Source organism: Betta splendens, chromosome 6 (genome assembly GCF_900634795.4).
Source record: "Betta splendens chromosome 6, fBetSpl5.4, whole genome shotgun sequence".
NCBI lineage: Eukaryota > Metazoa > Chordata > Actinopteri > Anabantiformes > Osphronemidae > Betta > Betta splendens.
In genome coordinates this window covers 10,377,264-10,391,638 of record NC_040886.2, presented here as the reverse complement: position 1 = coordinate 10,391,638, position 14,375 = coordinate 10,377,264, and the positions used below count along the sequence as shown (strand labels likewise).

The 14,375-nt window shown below is 46.0% G+C and overlaps 1 protein-coding gene and 1 long non-coding RNA gene across 5 annotated transcripts in view; one reads left to right on the top strand and one right to left on the bottom strand.

Annotated features, from left to right (window-relative positions):
* The window catches only part of LOC114857729 (voltage-dependent calcium channel subunit alpha-2/delta-1), a 41,120-nt gene extending 32,127 nt beyond the window's left edge, over positions 1-8,993 (top strand). For 2 of the 4 annotated variants that reach the window (XM_055509415.1, XM_055509412.1), the window contains exons 28-39: positions 316-405; positions 511-578; positions 679-717; positions 916-987; positions 1,731-1,883; positions 2,347-2,399; positions 2,673-2,728; positions 2,816-2,945; positions 3,834-3,946; positions 4,634-4,716; positions 5,061-5,140; positions 7,042-8,993. In XM_055509415.1, the coding sequence (XP_055365390.1) occupies positions 316-405; positions 511-578; positions 679-717; positions 916-987; positions 1,731-1,883; positions 2,347-2,399; positions 2,673-2,728; positions 2,816-2,945; positions 3,834-3,946; positions 4,634-4,716; positions 5,061-5,140; positions 7,042-7,078 (974 nt within the window). In that variant the 3' untranslated portion in view covers positions 7,079-8,993. The remainder of the gene's footprint in view (positions 1-315; positions 406-510; positions 579-678; positions 718-915; positions 988-1,730; positions 1,884-2,346; positions 2,400-2,672; positions 2,729-2,815; positions 2,946-3,833; positions 3,947-4,633; positions 4,717-5,060; positions 5,141-7,041) is intronic. The other 2 variants (XM_055509413.1, XM_055509414.1) reach the window with 2 other exon arrangements.
* The window catches only part of LOC114857742 (uncharacterized), a 110,931-nt gene that overhangs the window by 5,526 nt on the left and 91,030 nt on the right, over positions 1-14,375 (bottom strand). The window lies entirely within an intron of this gene.

Below are 14,375 nucleotides of genomic sequence, written 5' to 3'. Positions count from 1 at the left end.
CCTCCGGCCTCCGATATCACTCTCTTCATCCCTCTCGTTTTCCCGCTGTGACTTTCTCCACTCGTCCTCCTGCCCCGTGCACTTCCTGTTGTCTCCACTGATCTATCTAGCAGGCAGCTACAGTGTTGGCTGCCTGTACTCCATTCCACTTGTCTAAGGCAGAAGTAGCTAGAAATTCACGGAATTCCTTCAAATGGGTAGTGATTATTCTTATTTAAACTGTGGGTCACATTCTGACCGAATAGCTTTCAAAGTTATTTCAGTGAAATTGCCACAATTACTGATTCTCGTCCCCTGTGTGTCCTTCCATTGCAGCAGAGGGCAGGGAGCCTGTTTCTGACACAGGCATCCTAGTGAGCAAATCGGTGGACCTCACCATCGATGATGTCACACTTAAACCAGCAGGTCAGTCTTCTTAACACCAGACTCTTATTTTTTCTCATGACATAAAAAATATGAAAATAGTTACCAGACAGGGAACTAACATATTTCTACCTCCTTGTTTTGTAGTGGTGGGAGTGAAACTAAACGTTTCCTTCTGGATGAACAGTTTCATTAACGCTACTCTGAGAGTGAATGTGAGTTGTTTACAGCTTTGCTTTCTTTACATCTGCTCCTTTCTCTTGCTCTGTGAAACACTGAGCTACTGTTCTTCTTGCTCTTGTTCCTATGTTGTAGTGCAAGGATGAGATCTGTGGCTGTCTCCGGAATGACAAGGTGCAGATCCTGTTTATTTACTGTAATCTCATGACATTTTGCCCCTATAGAAACTGTGCTGTTAACTCCTGTAACATAGTATCTTACAACAGAAACCATTATTGCTACAACCTGGTGTGCAACATGTTGATGTATGTGGGACTGATAAGTTTTCTAAATATTTGAGATATAGTAGTACAATGTTGTATCACCCTGCAGCACGTCGACTGTGTGATTCTGGACGATGGAGGCTTCCTTCTCATGTCCAATCAGGAGGAATACATCAGTCTGGTGAGATGCCATTAAACAGACTTTAATTTCTGTAATTACAGTATTATAACTCTATGGACCAAACTCAAAAGTTGTCTCTCTCCAACTGGCCAGTAATCAGATAAATTCCATGCACACAGGCTAAGCTAGCATCATATTTCCTTCCTCTCTACCTTTGCCCTCTCTTACTTTTGTCAGAGCAATCCATCAATCTCATAAAGAGGTCAAATAAAGGGCTTATAACTCAGGTTATGAGAATGCCACGTTAGCTCCGAGCTGTTTGAGAGCTCCTGCAGGACAGCAGTACATCCCTGTCACCGATAAATTAGGGCAGTAGCCACTGGAGGAGGATCAAAGGAAAGGTTGTGGTGGGTGTTAGTCTGTCATAGATGCTGGAGTGAAGTGAGTCCCCCGAGTGAGCAACTAGTTCGTTCTGCTGCTTTGACTTCGCTCTTCCACTGGGTTTTATTCTGCGGGTTTCAACTTTTCACGTCACTCAAGACAGGACATCTGCTGTCTTTGATCCGCTCGGCCATCAGCGTCTGGAATATGGTTTATGTTCTTCAAGTATTCGTAGAAGCACCCTCCAGTCTTGTTTTCACATCTTGTGATACATTTAGTGTCCGCTGGGATCACGCAGCACTTGGTTCTGCTTGCACTGTACACCCTATATTTTTATCCAGTCACTGCTGCCCATAAAATGTCTTTTTATACAACTTCTGGTTTCAACTATATCTAGATTTCGTGTTTTATCACTTTCTCAGATTGGTCAGTTCTTTGGCGAAGTGGATCCAGTGCTGATGATCAACCTGGTGAACACCTCCCTGTACTCCTTCAACAAGACCTATGACTACCAGTCTGTCTGTGACCCAGAGAAGGACAGCAAGGCTGCAGCGGGACCCCGCTCCATCTACGTGGTCAGATCCTAACCCAGACAAGCTGTTGTTTACCCCTGTATATGGTTATACACTTCAAAAAAGGTCCCTGCACATGCTAAATCCACCGTTGGGGCATTCTGGTACATTTCTATGACTCTCTGGTTCATGTTAACACACTCCAGCTCCCTTTTTTATATTTTGCCACTTTAGTCAATCCCGTCTAAGTGCGATTTGTGTCGTAGTTCAATTATTGTTGAAGGTAAACAGGCCCCTCACAGAGCCACCTCTGGTCCTGGTCAGGAAATACACACTCAGAGATGGGCAGAGTGAAGGAACTACCAGGTTTATGGCACGAAACCTTACAGACGCCCTATTAAGACATCAACATCCAATTCTTTAGTGTCATTTAGCATGAAAACGCATGTGCAGGAACCTATAAATCCTCCGACTGACTCATTTTGGAACTGACTCTCTATGACTTCCCTTGGCTCCTCTTCCCCAGCCTACCATTGCAGACCTGCTGAGTGTTGGCTGGTGGGCCTCCAGTGCTGCCTGGTGAGCGCACGTTCGCTTCCTCAGCTTGTTTTGCGCGTGTCTTTCGGAGTGGGAGTCGATCTGTACTTGAGGGTAGGAGTTTGTATGGGAGGATGTAGGAGTGCACGCTGGTGAGGAATGAAGTTGGCACAACGTTAGGCTGCATCGCTACCTGTGGAACCTCTCTCACTGCTGCAGCGGACACTCTACTAACCATAGGCAGATGTGTGTCTGTTGCTCAGTTCAAAGAATCGTTGACCAGAGATGTGACTTTTTTTCAATTTCTGCATTCAGGTCAATACTTCAACAGCTTTTCCTTAGTCTCATGTTCCCCAATCAACTGGAGGCAGGTGAGCTACGGAGGCGGTGGCTGTATGATTTAACCATTAGTTTTACTAAGGTTGTAACACTAACTCACAACTTTCTTCTTTGCTCAGCGGACTCAACAGATGAAGACATACCAGATGCCATGTTTAAGGAGAGCTGCATCACGGAGCAGACTCAGTACTTCTTCGACAATGAAGAAAGATCCTATTCTGGGGTGCTGGACTGTGGAAACTGTTCGAGGTGCAGTGTTCATGTACCTGTGTGCATACTGTGACCATGCTCCCATTCAAGCGCTCCATTCGTACCCTGCACGGGTTATTAAAGCCTTTCCATCAATTGTATTTTCTTCCTAAACATCTTTCCATTTAATGGTCTGTGGGGACGCGTCCGGAATAGTATTAGTTCTCTGGCTGCTTTTGTTTTCCAGCCTGATTCCAGGCAGCTGTTTTCTGATGAGTTTTGATCAGACACAGATTACCTTGATCTGTCAGTGGCCGGAATTGCAGCGGGACGCACAAAAGCTTTTTTATCCCGTTTTTCTTCCCTCGCTCTCTGGCCGTGCTTCAGACTGCCTAATATACACAATCACGGACCATTGCACATTTGCTTTGCTCTAACCTCATTCTCTGTCACTTTGGGCTGTCTGAGGGGGTTAAATATGGCTGTAATTACTCGGTGTTATGAGTCCCACGTGTCTGGTGCCTCGCTCCCCAGCGTTAACAACTGCAGACACAGAAACATTCACAAGTGCCATAAAAAAGCAGGAACAGGGAAGAGGTGCGCATTACTTAGAGTACTGAAGACTGTGTAAATGTCATTAAATGTCGTTATTGGAGATTACAGTTTCCTGATATCAGGTACAGAATATTATTATATAAATCAATATACTGTAGAACTTACAGAATAACACAAATAACTCAGATTAGAGTTGTAAAGAAATATATCTATAGAAAGAGAGAAAAAATAGATGATTATGCATAATTAGATATTAGGTGCTCTAATAGTTTACATCATATTACTAAAAGACACCCCAGATAACTGGGGGGTTAAAGGGTTAAAAGAGACAATGGCATTATAATCTTAGGACCATGTTATATGAATGTGATTACATTTACTTGTTCTTTCCAGGATGTATCGTGCTGAGAAGCTGCCCAACACCAACCTGGTTTTCCTGATCACTGATGCCAAGGCAACGTGTTTGTCATGTGACCCCAGACCGTTACGACAGGCCGAACAACCCTGTATCCTTTCATTCGGCTCGTGAAAATCAAACATTACATCGGACTTCCTCTTTGCTCCCCAGCCCTCCATCCATCAAGCGTCTGACAGCGGCGCTTTAAACCTTCAATACAAGGACACACACCTCAGGAGCTTGCAGTAGGTCCCCGCTGAATGTTCACGGGTGACCAGTAAACCAGATGCACGGCATATGAAAGCCGCTCTCACATTACGCCCAGATCAGATTTCACGTGGGCTTCATGCTACCATCAGGTTAAATTAAGGGTAACAACAGCGATGTGATGATGTGGATGTGCAGTGTTCAATGTGTGTGTTTTCAGAATATCGTTGTGCGCTGAATATGGCTTCCTTCTGGCTAATAGCAGCGTTGAATGCACACACACACGCATTCACATGTATCATGGCTTAGAGATGACAACTCCTTTAGTAGTTGTTTAGTAGCATGCACATATGGAGCGTTGCATTTCTGAGTGTAATCATTTTATTTTAATCGCCATTTAATGGTATTTGAAGGTCTGCTAACATCTGGAGAACAATCCAAGCAGCTCGAGCCAAGGCTCAAGAGCTGGAGCTGCAAATGGCCTTTGGCAAGGAAATTAGGAGTCAGCACATCATCTAACTGTTGCCGTTAAAATGCTAAATGTGCGACGCTGATGGCGAGCGGCGTTTTCCTGAGAGCCAACCTTCAGCTGTGGGTCCAGATCCATGCGAGCTGGCTCAGAACCCCAGGTACCGCAAAGGGCCGGACGTGTGTTTCGATAACAACGAAAACGTAAGGCACGAGCGCAGGTCGCACAGCGTTTCTGGACGTAGCTCTGGTAGTGAGGTCTTGCAGTCACTCTGTGTCAATTTCCGTCTGGTTTTCATCACATTTATGCTTTCTGGACAGATTTAAAGCGCTATTGGCTGCCTTCTCTTCCACTCAACCATATGTCATGTATTAATTCCATGTAGCGACTATTACAGTTACTTTTTACTTTATGAACTCTGCATGAAACTAACATTCATTTCATTTCATCTTTCTTGATTTATGTGCTTTTTTCCCCCACTCATCATCTGTCGTTTCTTTCCTTCTTTCGATTCTGCATCCCAATGGCTGCTGCTCTTGTCTGGTAGGATGAGCCCTTGTGCCCAGTCAGCAGAGCTTCTGCTCTGAGCTCTACACCTCTCTTCTTGTTTCTGCTGATGAGTTCAGGGTTGGTGTCTTTAAAGCTTTGTCTGACACGAAACACAGTCTAAGTCCTGGAATTTAGTTCACATATAAAATTAGTTCAATTAAGACTGGAAGGCAACAGCTGGGCCCTTGTCATTTTAAAAGGTATATTGATATTTGGGCTTACTCCATTTTACAGTATATCAATATTTATTTACAGATACTAATTGGGGATGTGCATTTATGCATTTAATCAGTCCTTTAATCAGGACTGATGTTATGTCAGTAAATAACACACCTCCCTGTCTGCATGTCTATCCCTCTAAGACATTTCTACAGCGTCTGCAGCCGTCACCATTTTATTTAACGCTCCTAAATGTCAGAAATGCAGAAGCGCAGACATAAGTGTTGACTCAAGTCTTTCAGGCTTTCAAGGTTTGCAGTGCAGCATACAAATCAAACACAGTAGCAACCTCACCTACACAGACGCCCTTGAAGAATCAGGCGGTTCGTGTTGTGTATAATTTGAGCTCGGTGAAACAAAAGGCCTGAGGTGGAGAAATTATGTGTGAGATCATGGCATCGCCAACAGACGCTAAAAAAGTTTATAGGACGTCTAAATATTTGGGAAAAATATTTCCCATATCTTTGTGAACTTGTTCCTTCATTGTGTTCTGATGGCTCAGATCACACACACAGCAAGCCACCAATTCATGTGTCTGTGTGTTTATACTGTGCAGAGGCAAAGGGAAGGGGAGGAATAGCCGGGGAAGTAGATGAACGGCACAAGTAGGCCGCATCCCTTTTCCTATTTCAATTACGTTTGGCTCAGTTCCTCGTAGGAAGACAGTCTGTGTTCAGGCCAGTCCATTTTGTTAGTGGAGTAAACACAGGAAGCCTCATAAGGCCTTCCTGCCCTTTGAGTACAAACGATTCCCACCTCTTTCTTTCGGGTCTTTGGCATGCACACGTATCCTGAATGCCACCATCAAATACTAAAAGGCTACACAATGTGCTAGCCAGGTGACTCGGCGCACACACAGGCCACTGAACAGCACGGCCTACGCGGAGCTACTGCCAGCAGCCACTTAGCTTAGCACAAAAACTGGAAACAGGTAGCGGGTGCTGCTTGCGGCCAAGAAGGCATTTAGGCGCTTATTTAGCATCTGTTACCTATAAAATGTGCTGCTCAAAGAAATTAAGGGACACAACAATGATCAAGGGAAGCCGAAATTCTCCACCCCCAGAGGACTGAATTGAAAATCATGCTAAAAATCAAAGTGAACATTTTGAATCCGAGTTGCTTGAACTTCCTCACGGGACTCCTAATGTGACTCAGAAGTGATGGCTGTCTCCGCGACGCACAACATCTGGCCACGCTCCTGATGTCAGCGCTCCACCAGCACAAAATGTCCCATAGATCAGTCATTGGAAGCAGCAATGCTTTTGTCGTCCTGTAGCCTACCCAGACTGTGAACCTGCCAGTTTCAGACCAGTCAAGCTGTGAACAGAGGCCACAGCAGGTGACATCGGGCCCCTGTGACACCGTGATGGAGTCTGTTTCTGACACCTTGATTGGAAATACGTCACCGTCGAACGACCCTCTCGCAGCCGAGGAGGTCCGTGTCCCGTTTAATGCAGGTCTTTCATCGCCACCCAGGTGCTTTCACAGCGGATCACACCTGAGCTCTAGTGGCCCAAGTGACACAAATCAAAGTCAGGTGGAACAAGCACCCACTCGTGGGTGACCATGAGAAACGACTTAATGGCCCAAAGGGTGCATGAACGTGCTACAACCCGGATGGAGGCTGAAATGAAAGCTAACCCAGAAGCCTTGAGCATATTACAGCTAGGCTCACGTGTAGGCCATGCTAGTGGAGCTTCTGCTGTACATGTAGGAGGACATGGTTTATCTGATGTACTGACGACTGGTTTGTCCAACAGGAAGATGATTCGGACTGTGGGGGAGGGACCTGCCTGAGCCCGTGTCTGTGGCCAATGCTCGGGCTCCAAATGCTGCTACTGTGGATCGTCACATCCTCACAACACTCATGACCCCTACACACACCCACACACAAACCCACACACACACACCGATCATCTCATTTCACAAGAGGCCAGAGACGCTCCAGTTATGCCATACAGGACGTATGCAGAATATTTTCAACAAGACCTTCTTGTTTTTGGTGTTGTCTAACTACCAGTATCAGCATTTCCATTCTTCAATGCCAAAGGGTGCTCATCCATTTCCTCCTCATTGTCCTCCAAACCAGAGACACGCTAACTGTGCTCAGCTGCACTCATTCATCATGATATACTCTCTGATGGTGCAAGAGTAAGAGCTAACCAAACCCTTTAATTCTGCCTCATTTTTTTCTCTGCTTTATTCAACAGAGGTTAACGAGTGATCCCACTATGCCAACTTAATATCATTCAAAGACTGTATGTTCACTGACAGCGTTGATTTGTGTAGTTGTCGATATCGTTTGTTGCTTATTCTATTTATTGCGTATGAATCATTATGCTGTAATGATCGTTTCTTTCGGCAACCAGTGCAACTCCGAAGAAAATCCCTTGCGTTGGAGCGTGTTTGATATGTACTGTATGCTATCTACCGTAACTACCCATTTCATTCTTAGTGCGTCAAGCCGACGAGCATTCCACGAGCGGCTGGGTGTTGTATCGTAGCAGCATGTGCTCAGTACAGAGCTAAAGACAACACCGATACTGACACCAAAGCTCCGCACACAGAACCCAGGGCCACAGATCCACACAGACCTACTAGAGAGACTGCGTCAGCGAGTTTATTTTGAGAGCTTTCCTCAGACGTGGGTGTACGTCGGGGTTTCCATTCGCTTGGATAGTGTTGATACCTCAGACGCCTTGCTGAGTAACGCGGTGAGGTCAGAGGGCACCTACAGTGCGGCGCGTACGTCAAATTCTGTCCGTGCACGACAATTTGAGATACGTCTGCACTCGGTCGGACGGTTGTGAAAATTGATGCATCGAATTCCCAGTGCCTGCGTAGTAGCTCAGACGGTCGGTGATTTGAGCGGAGGGATGCGTCGGAGTGTCCTCACCGTGTACGCCTGCTGCAGCACAGCAGGGGGGGGGGCGGCGAACGTGCTGCAGTTCCCCCAATGTAGTGGTCTGTCCTGCCGGAGATTAAAAATCTGACCCCGACTCGAGCTTGTGTTCCAACCGCCTAGTGTTTATTAGTCCTGTTTCTGTTCCCCTTCTGGATCATCAGACTCAGGAGCCAAGATGACTTGTGAATGAGATCAGCATATCGAAATGACTGTTTTCCCCCTTTTCTTTCCCCCCACCGCCGTTCTCCCCTCCCGATGCTTGTTTCCTCTTTGTGTTGCTCTGTGAGTGCCGTGAAGCAGACGCTGAAGGCTCAGCGTCCGACCGCCGCAGTGTCACGGGATGAGCTTGTTCTGTGTTTGAATGCTGTCTAAGCCCGTGGTGGGCGTCAGGGCCCGCTGGAGAGGAAACCACCACCACTGCAGTGCTACCGCGATATTCTGGCATAGCCTTACTTCGGGACGCTTGAACCCCCACCTCTCTGCACCTTGCCTTCGTGGTGACCTGCCGGTGTTGAGTGTTCAGGATATGCCTGTCTATCAAAGTCGCGTGTTGCCTCGTGTTTCACCCCGGGGGGTCCCGTGTCTATGTGCAGGCATGTGCGTGTCCCTCTGATATCTGATTGTGCTTTAATACTGTACATGGATTACTCTTTTGTGGAACTTGACTAGCCTGAAGAAATTTTGTATACATTTGTACACTAAAACTATTTACTGTATAAAAAAGGGGAGAGACAAGAAAAATGTTTATAACATTGTGTTGATTATTGTGCAAATATAATATATTCACAATAAAAGTGTTGTATTGTATTGTTGACCTGAGCAGCTTTTTCTTTCCATTCTGCCACATCTGGACAATTGCTTTGGCAGACAAACATGTCATCCTTCCTGCCGAGAGAGACAGCTGCTAAAAGAGGAAAAACTCTGCATCTGTGTGTCCGCCCCTGCTCAGCCTGCTCATCTACTGTCTATAGAGCCCAAAATGTATCCTAATGTCAGAGTCAGAGGCGTCTGTGACCTAGATCCGAGCGACAGCGGAGCAGCGTTGTAGTGTTTGGCCTCGTAACCAGTCCAGTCAGAGAAAGGCACTTATTTCTGCATGACTGCTCTGCAGCGTTCACTTACTGTGCAGGAGTACAACTTGAAGGGCGAGGTGCAGAAGTGCAGAGCAGCAGAGAGGGAAGTGGGGGGGGGGGTGGAGGCACGGAGAGCGTTTGTTTTCGGTCTCACGCTACCGCTCGCTTAATTCCCCGACGTCTTATATTCTGGCTTTAACATCAAGCTGAACCCGTTTGTTTCATTATTGTCTGGTTGAGAGTTAGGTGTGGCAGCATGTTGTGTTACGGCGGCCTCCTGACACAACATCACACACGCCGCAGCAAGATGAAAAATTACATTTATTATTAATTGTTATGTAGCTGTATTTACTTAGTGTTGCTAAAATATACACAATTTTACATTGCATGTAAAATCTAAACCAGATTAATCTGAAGTAATTTTAAAGTCTTGTTTAGATCAGTGTGAAGCGGCCACCCACGAGAACGTCTAATAACTTTTTTTAATCCGTTCTCTGTGCTCCTCCTCCATCCGGGGTTGCAACCGACGCATGACTCGCTCCGAATGGAAGACAGTCGGCGTCCGCGCAGCGACACAGTGCGACCGATCGCGTCCCGCAGAGTTCTGACTTATCTCTTATCCCCGTGACACCTCTGGCACCACTCCTGGCGCAGGCAGCTGCGCCGCCTCCAGCCCGGAGCGGCGGCGCGAGGCCAGACGCCAGCGAGCGGCTGCGGCGGACAGCGCTCGTGTTTATACGAGGGTAATTTAAGAATCAATATGGCCACAGCTTTGAGCGGAGCGTATACAGACATTTGTTTTTCTTAGAGGTGTGTCGGACTGGGAGGTCTGCCTATGCGGGCTATACAGCGATAATCTAGAAGGGAGGCTGTAATGAGATACCCTTGTAAATGAGGACGAGGTCGTACCCTTTAACATGCCTGACTTAAGAAGTTACAGACGCAGGAAGGAGCGAGGGCGACTCCTGCAGCGCTTTTAATTTGGAGTCTGGAAGAGAATACAGTCTGTTTGAAATAAAGGCTCCTCGATATTGAAGCTCATTCTGTTCTGATGGTACAGTACAGACACTGGTTGCACAAGTTCACCATTTGCATTGCTGACATAGTGTTTTTTATCAAAGTTTATGTAAGTGTAAGTTTAAATTGGCTGAGGTGACTCACATGCTGCACATGCAACAACTTCCCTGTGCTTTGGCTCATGTAACCTTTTGAACGGCGCACAGCGCAGGACTATAATGTCATACGTGAGAGCAGAGATTCACACAGGTGACATGAGACAGGTGCCTCACAGTTCATCAAACTGACATGACATATAATAACATTCTTCTTCTTCCACGTGAACGGAGAAGGCGATTGAATTAGTCGGGGGACGAGTCTCAAACTTCTCAAGCTTCTTTGTGCCTTTCAATGAAACGCTCGACGCAGTTCTGCCTGCATTGTCGCGATGTCAAACAGAACAATGACAAAGACAACAACGGAACGTCGGAGTGACAGGTAGCTCCGCTTCACGAAACACCCGTTTTCAGTTACGGTCCATCAACAGCCTTTTCAGCTCAGCCACTGATCCAATAAAACTGATTTCTGCTGAACGCCAGTGTTTGCTGCCAAAGAAAGGACATTTCATGCAACGCGAGGCTTTCAAAGCTGCATGACTCACTGGTGGTATGTTCACGTCTGACTGTGGCTTTTTGGGTTTGTTCCACTAATTGCAGGAAGTGACACACGAGCTTGAAGCTGCATCAACAACGTGACCCCGTGAGTTGTTTCTGCCAGGACCAGATTGAAGCAAACCTCACTGAAGTTCATTAACATGGCTTTTATTGGAATATTACGCCCATTTGCGTAGCCTTTTATCATCATACGCTATTTTCAGCACGACTATCATCACTCAATGAGTGTTTGATGCAACCATTAGCTCTACATTTAGCTCCAACGCTGCCCGCATCCTCCCCCAGGTCATGAAACCCCCGGGGACATCAACCCAAGTCTGAGTAAACTTCCCCGAGCCTGGGGTCTATAATGTGGTTTACATTAGCAACATTTTTAATTGGCACCTATTTTTTCTTGCTAATACTGAAAACAGTCAACACTTCCTGTTCGTGCAGTGACACAGGTCACAGTTGTGTGTCATCAAACCAGCGGTGGCGTCAGAGAGGCTGAGGGGACGAACGGTTATGTTTTGAACATTGTCAAACTCCAAATGGGTTTTGGTTGCAGCAAAATCAGACCCCAGAAGCTCATAGAAGCAAGTGATAAATAGCCTTTCCATACTTTCCTGTGATTGTTCCAACTACTTGGCACCTTTACTTACTCCACACCCAATACGGCATCAGTGTGAAATAAAAAGAAAGAGAACGAATTTAAATATTCCTGCCAACTGGTGAGATACAAACTGAGGGTAGGAAAAAAAAAAAAGCATCAAACACACTTGGCATGAGACATCAGGAGATGCCGCAGGCGTTTCAGAGCTGTAAACACGACCACACGCTTGTTTTCTCTCTCTACCTCGGACTTTCTTTCGCCGGGTTTGTCGGCGTGTTGTGCGATCACCTGCGTGATTGGCAGGCGCGACGCTGGAGAACTGTGTCCAGGTGAGCGGTCGCCACTCAGCTCAGACTGGGCCTCTGTTTGCAGGTATGTCGTTTGGGAGCATGAAATAATAATAAGTCAAAGATTAGTTTTCATTCTGAAGTAAAGATGAGCTCTTTTGCCAAGTCAAGAACAGAACAGTTTTTCAAGGTACTGTACCTTAAATCACAATATTTGTCCATAAGGAGACATGTTTCATAAATATACATATTGCACACAAGGAAATTCTTGACATAATTTATATTAATCGACAAATTGTTGGTGATTCGCTGATGCTGTTTTGGAAGAAGACTGAAGGTTACTAAGCTTAAGTGAAAACAAAGTGAGATATAAACTATACTTGGCAAATAATTTATGAGGTCGTAAACGCGTTTATTAGGGTTCAGGGCTGCATTAAATGCATTTTTAGTGATTTAGATGTTTGCCTAACTTTATTTTGTTTGCACAACATCTCTTTAGAGCAAACCCCGTAACAAAAACAGACTAAGCACGATGTCAAGGTGCTGTAACACTGTGCGTGCAACACAGATCGGTGGAAAAGAGCTGAGACGTGAGACTTGTTTTTCAGTACAGTGTCCCTCATCTCCTCAAAAGGTGCTACTACGCGTAGGACTCCTTCACCTGAGATGACAGTAAGTGGCAAACAATTCAAATTCTTCCACGGCTTGGACAAGCAAACGCATTTCTAATTATGATCCATCAATGTCTGGAAAACAAGTGTGGTGACCTACAGTATCTGAAACTGCACACATCATCAGACAAGGGTCATAATTAGACTATAGGTTAAACCTTCCAGGTCTGCAGTTCTAGCCATTATTACCTTATGATGTTGTTGTAAAGTAATACATCAAGTTAATTAAATTGCTAGGATTAAAATAACTGGCAGTACTGAAGGAGCTGACAAGCTGGTAACTAAATGTTATTCTAGTAAATGGCTTATTATGAATTTATAGGAGAGTAATAAATGACTCACTATCTCATATATGAATAAATCATTATACACATTATTAGAGTGTGGCCAATATGCAATAGAAAAGATGCCTATATGAGTAGGCAGAGTGGTAAAACCTGGCAGCTGGCGTCTGAGACCTCACACAGAACAGTGTGTGTGTGTGTGTGGTGTGTGTGTGTGTGTGTGTGGTGTGTGTGTGTGTGTGTGTGCGAGTCCGGGCGTCTGGTGAATCACTCAGGTGGACCCCCGCCGCAGGCAGCCCCACCTGCTCCGCACCGTGATCCTCATCAACGCGTTAATTACACACACGTATGAGCTCTGACACGGACACATGTGGGATGAAATGTACCTGCTGCCCCCGGGGGCCGCGCTTCCTCCTCCTCGTCCCCCTTTCACTCGCACCGACCTCCCTCCGTGCCCCGCGCGCCTCCCGTTCTGCATGAGTCACTGCTGCAGCGGCGGACGAGACACGCCGGCTCGTTAGCAGATGTGTGTGTCTGTCGCTGTTCATGTCGCCCTCAGGAACTTCTCAGGTGCCTGAATACTTGTAAGTGCTGACCGCGTGGTAATTATTCCTTTGTAGCGGTAGATTTTTGAAAAGTGCTTGACTCGAAGCCAAAGAATTGCTGTGTGTTAGTGAAATGCTTACTGTGATTACACTGCATCAACTGGACCCAAAGGAGACTGGAGGCACAACTGTGGATCACTTTTAAGCGTTGGACGGACACATTAGTGCTCCGTCCAATACAATAGAGCTTGAACATAGAATTCTGACCTATTTGTGTGCAATACTGGCATGGACCGTCACAATAGAGCGGGAGCGCGTGGGATGCTGATGTGTTTGTGCGACACACATTATGTGTACCATGCTAGAGGATGTGTCATTTAAACTGTTATGGTTTGTGTGGATATACAAACTCACCACGGCGTTTTGTTCACAAATTGTTTCAAGGTTCGGCCTCGAGCGTTCACATCAACACCCATAAACACAGGAGGAGGGGAGGACAAAGCTTTGTTTCAACTTTCCACCAGATTCGGACACGGACGCGGCGACGCTGCAGGATTCTTTTTTGAAGACTCAGCACTTCAGAGATGAGTCGAAAAGCAAAACGCAGCCGATCGATATCAAGTGACAGTCGCAGACGCAGACATTTGCTGTTGTGGAGTGAACGATGGTAGAAAAGATCCTCTTCCATCTGCTCATGTCCTTTGATCCTCTTTCATGTTATTTTGGGGCCTGATGTGCTGAATCACTCTGCTAACGTGCGTGATAGTCAACTGATGTGCTAACGCTCCACTGTCTGCTGCACGACGCAGCTTTTCTCAACGGAAAAAAAATGACTTGAAGCGGATTGCAAATCTGCAATAAAAGAAAAAAAAAAAAAAGGTTCTGGTTCTGCTCGTTTCATCTGAGAAGCCTTATTTTTAAACTGTTTGTACGGACAGATTGTGTGTCCATGTGCGTTCGTTTATTTGTGTTGCCCGTAACTGTCAGCCGATCTCAATTACGAGCAGTGACAACAGGAAGTGTGTGTTTGTTTAAACACAGTATCTGTGTTTACAGCGTCTAGGCCC